The following is a 4,926-nucleotide window of genomic DNA, read 5'->3' as shown; positions in this document are numbered from 1 at the left end:
CGAACGAGTAGTCCAACGAGTTGGATTGAATGTCATGGAGGCAGTTGGGGTCAGTTGGAGCGTTCGTCGTATTTGCAGTCGATGAAACGAGTAGGCAAGACAGCTCGGTTGGGTGGAGGAATGGAACAGTTGCGGGTGTGCTATCAAACTGAGTACGGCAGTGCCGTGTCATCATTGGCCTGACATGCCTCAGTTTTTGGACAGCCCCGTGACGGGCGTCACAGTTGAGATGATTCGGCTGGGGTGTGCAGTTAATTGGGCAGCGGTATTCATTTCAGCCTGGTCGAGGAAACAAGCTGGAACGAAGGGAAGGAACGATATGGGATTGTAGGTTTTCTTGTTCCGCTTGGTGATCTCGGGGCTGTAGATGATAGGCCAGGTGGAGTGGATATCAGCTAACCATGTCGTCCATAACGGGGACTTCCGAAGTTCAAAGCTTGGGAAGATGAGGGAATGGGAGGAGATTCGCAAAACATGGTGAGTTTGATGGGATATAAAACGGGATAATATGCAATAATATACACAGAAAGAAAACTTGACGTCTGCTGCAATTACGGTGATGACAAGTGTTTATATGGAGTAGGGAGTAGATAGATTTGTACTTAGTAGGCTGGCGACGAGATATTGAGTTTGCTAACATACGATATTACATTACAAGGGATCTAGTAAAAAACAATATAAGCGCGCAGAAGCGCGGTATGGGAATCAGATGAATGAGGGCTGGCGGGAGTGGTCTTCTGAGATAACTGGCTAATCTGGCGTTTATTACATGAGTTGGGTAATACCAGGAGAGAATTTGTGTGCAACAGAAATAGTCACTAGTCCCCGAAGCACTGCTATCAGCTTTAATCTGTAGATGTTGCACAGCGGTGAAGACTTTCGTGTCTGTCACTGGGAGCGGCAAGTCGATGTATTCTCTGTTTGGATGACGAAATGGGCTTTGGTGCGGTGTAGCCTCTGTTCTGACGAAGGCAGATACAGCCATGCTAGCTGATGTATGGCCATGGGCATTGCAGAGTATCTTTGGACTATCCCATGTGAACTTTTAATTTTTTTATTGCTTTTTTTACAGGTGGGAGGCCAATTTTTTTCATCTGTGGTTTATGGCATTGCCAGGTACATAACTCAACTGAGGCGAGCCCAACACCAGCAGCAACCAACAGAAGTCAACAGTACTTTCTTTGATTTCCTGAATTTAAGGGCCAGTCTCAGAACCACCGGCGATGGGCGATGCACCCATGCTACTGGAGGGGTGGCGGGTATGCGAACTCACCACGTTGCAACGTAAAAGGGCGACCGTCCCTGCGGGGCGTACACGTTCGCCACACGAGGTTTCTTCCCTCGTGCATGCTACCAGATCTGCAGGGTGGAAAACCATTCGAACAATCGTAAGTGCGGTTTGTGCATTAATAAATACTCCGGCTACCACTTTTTGGTCGGTGGAAAGCAAGGCCAGTAAAGACGGCTCAGTCAATTCGAAGAAGCAAACAGCATACAGAGGCTGGTAGAGGCAAGTCGCGGGGGTTGATTGAAATGACAGTTGTCAATGAGACGGTAGGACTGGAATGTTGATAATTACAGCGATTGCACCATGGCTAAACGGCGTCGGAGCGTTGGTGTAGGCTGCATGTCGAGCAGAACCGTGTTGTGTGCGGGAGTGTTTCGTGGGATAAATCATCAAATGGAGATATACATTTAAGCGCAGAATGCGCTCTGATAATGAAGAAAAATCGACTTTGGCTTGGTTTTTATCAGTTAGAGTTAGACTGAGGGCACCAGTTTCTAGACAGAGCAGATAGGGTAATCCGGAGTGGGAACTTGACTACGACGAGGTATAAGTTGACTGGGGAAATAGAAAACAACCAGGCCAGTAACACCGCATAATTAGAGTTAATAGGTGATTAAGTCATGCCAATCTTGCCATATTCATCTTGTTTGTGAAAACTGCGTATCCATCTTCTTCTCGATCGCGTCCCCCTGAAATGTCCCGGATACTCATTGAATATCACTCAAGCTTAAGTGGATGCGACGAAGCAATTCCACTAATCCCGTAATAAACCTCACTTTTCAACAGACATGAAGCGGATTTATGCGAAAACCATATTCTACTCGCGAGCATCATCAGTAGTATCTACCGTAAAATCGGTAATTATAAAACCAATGCGATAGCCCTTCAGCAAGGAATGCGCTTCAAACTCACGCACTCGATTGTTTGATAGGACTTTATTGCTGGTCTTTGAGGGCCTCGGGATAAACCAATCCAATGCTGTGACCTTCTCGAGGACTTTTAGCCTGTATGCCAAAAAGAAGAGCACCATCATTAACATAAGTAAACCTCTTCCATGGTCGTCTTGGCGTAACCTGTGAAGTTGAGATCCAAAGTCACATAATCAGACGACGATGCGCACTCGATTGATAGGACTTTATTGCTGGTCTTTGAGGGCCTCGGGATAAACCAATCCAATGCTGTGACCTTCTCGAGGACTTTTAGCCTGTATGCCAAAAAGAAGAGCACCATCATTAACATAAGTAAACCTCTTCCATGGTCGTCTTGGCGTAACCTGTGAAGTTGAGATCCAAAGTCACATAATCAGACGACGATGAATGCTATGAGCAAACCAACACGAAATGCAACCTAATGTAAACAAAACTTGTGTTGATTGAGAGGACACCGTTTGAGCAACCTACCGTTTTGAAGTGTCGGTCACCACCGGCAATGGTAAACGAGACACGCACATGAACTCGGCCAAAATTTCGATGATTATCCCAGGTTAATCAGGACACAAATTATCGGCCTCGGATGTAGTAGTGAGACCGCCAATCAGCCGCTCTATCAGTGCTGATTGCCGATCGCAACAATAAAACCAGGTGGCACGCAGTATTAAAGTTTATACCGTGCAAGACAATAGTTGACGGTCACTTGGTGCACCATTAATAGCAAAAATACAATGATAAAATCAGCAATTCAACAGGCGGCTTATCGTTTGAGAACAACCGATAAGCGTTCCTGAATGAGGGGCCGAAAGAGGGAGGTGTTTTCCTCTGCGGTATACCTCCTGCAGGCGTTCCATAACTGTCAACAGATCTGCGGATCTTAATTGTCTTCATGATATGCGTGCGCACAATGTGAAGACTAAAGTGACCAGTCCAGTTTGACAGCCGTGATGTCAACAAAGTCAAATTTACCTGATGGGGATCAAGGTCATAAGTGTGGCGCGTGATACAGGCGTCAACAAAATGGATGGAACATTGTAGAGTAACTGTACATGTCCAGTTAACGGAACTGGTCGAAACGTTGATAAGACGAAGAGCATCCGATACAGTGCCACATGCGCCGCCAGTATGCGTGGTGGCAGCAATCACAACAGAAACTGACATGCATGTCATTGTCCTAAACATGTGCATTCCGTGAGGGCACGTGGTCACTGACATTGGTCGTCAATCCCATTTATTAGGTGCTCTGTAACCAGCTGAATCTATGGATCACAACAGAACCTCTTCGAATTGTTCACCATGGGTGTGGGTGGTCATATCCCCCTGTGCTCCCGAAAGCAGGCCGACGAAACCAGCTGGTTCTCCGGACAGCAGTTTTTATTCGACCACCACAGGCCTCTGCGCTGTTCATCAACTTCTGCGTAGAATCAAATATCGCGCTTACCACGTCTCCTTGAATCCAGTCTGCGCGAGCTCTCTGTTACGTTGAAACGCGGTTTTTCACCCTCACCCTCGAAAATTTTCGCACGTCTCAAAATTCTTCGGTTGATTCTCATCGTATGAGCTGCATTTTTCTCACCGAAACGGCAAAAATCAACAACCTCTTATGTATCCTATTGGGGAAACCACACATATCGAGGGCTTCAGATGTTCAACTTCATTTTCTGAACTTTTGGACCAATGTGATTGGTCAGCACGGAAATTGTGGTCTATCAGGTCGGAGCGCGTCGCTCAAAATGGCTTTCGGAAGGACGTTCGCAATGGCTTCCTTGCTTATTTCACCTATTTACGCATATGCGACACTTCTTAGCGTTCTCGAAGGTATGTTTGTTTGGGGGGAGTTTTCTTTTGCGTGTGGTTTTATCTGCCTGAGAGGGTTTCGTCTCTCGGGGTAACGCACATCGAGTGCAGAAATGTGTAAGATTTGTTTTTTGGTTGTTCCGCCTTCAGTCCAGTCACGACTCAGTTTTTCAACGGAGGTTCATATAGTTGCGGTGGTTCATCCCACCCCATTGTTTCTCCATGTTTAACCCCAGGGATCTAATGTTCCTCGCAGCAGCTACGCGATAATTTTCCCAGTGGAGCAACTGTTTGTATTCGGGTTTAAATAAGTCGGTTTCCAAGTGTTCAGAAGGGTACCTGTGTTGAAGAACTGATAAGAGCTGCCTTTTAGGCGTATTACTCGAACGGACTTATGTAAGTGACATCCGGATTGACGGGTTTCGAAGTGTCGCATGTCACAAATCACTAATTCGTGATTTGTGAAGCAGAGAAATACATGGAGGTTGTGGGGCCTAAAAAAGCAGTATCGGTGGAAGGAATGCAATACGATCTGCGGGGCATAGCTGAAAGCAGCATGCTTGTTAAAGATTTTTGGAAACGTACGAAGAGGAATGTTTCAACTGGTCGCTTTCGGTGGACTCCGTAATGAAAACTCCCAGGGCAGCTTTCTGACCTTGCACAAGCATCAAGCAGGCACATAGACTGAACGGTTGGATGGAGTTGGGTATCTTCGTCAAAAGTATTACACACGATCCCTCCGTTTATCCTAATGGAGGCATATGTAATAGAATATGTAGTGGAATATATAATAGAATCCAGACTGAACGGTTGGAGTTGGGTATCTTCGTCAAAAGTATTACACACGATCCCTCCGTTTATCCTAATGGAGGCATATGTAATAGAATATGTATGTAGTTATATAATAGAATC

At 45.9% G+C, this 4,926-nt stretch overlaps 2 protein-coding genes across 2 annotated transcripts in view; one reads left to right on the top strand and one right to left on the bottom strand.

The window, feature by feature from the left end:
• Positions 1–2,105: 2,105 nt before the first annotated feature.
• T265_05833 (hypothetical protein) overlaps positions 2,106–4,926 on the bottom strand; it is a gene marked incomplete at both ends in the record, with an annotated part of 15,640 nt that continues 12,819 nt past the window's right edge. Inside the window, one exon of the mRNA XM_009170954.1 lies at positions 2,106–2,292. Coding sequence (XP_009169218.1) covers positions 2,106–2,292 — 187 coding nt within the window. The remainder of the gene's footprint in view (positions 2,293–4,926) is intronic.
• Positions 3,951–4,926, top strand: part of T265_05834 (hypothetical protein) — a gene marked incomplete at both ends in the record, with an annotated part of 37,500 nt that continues 36,524 nt past the window's right edge. The window contains one exon of the mRNA XM_009170955.1: positions 3,951–4,035. Coding sequence (XP_009169219.1) covers positions 3,951–4,035 — 85 coding nt within the window. The remainder of the gene's footprint in view (positions 4,036–4,926) is intronic.

The sequence above is a fragment of the Opisthorchis viverrini genome (genome assembly GCF_000715545.1).
Source record: "Opisthorchis viverrini unplaced genomic scaffold opera_v5_117, whole genome shotgun sequence".
Taxonomy (NCBI): domain Eukaryota; kingdom Metazoa; phylum Platyhelminthes; class Trematoda; order Opisthorchiida; family Opisthorchiidae; genus Opisthorchis; species Opisthorchis viverrini.
The sequence above is the reverse complement of the archived record's forward strand: the minus strand, read 5'-3'. Positions and strand labels throughout refer to the sequence as shown.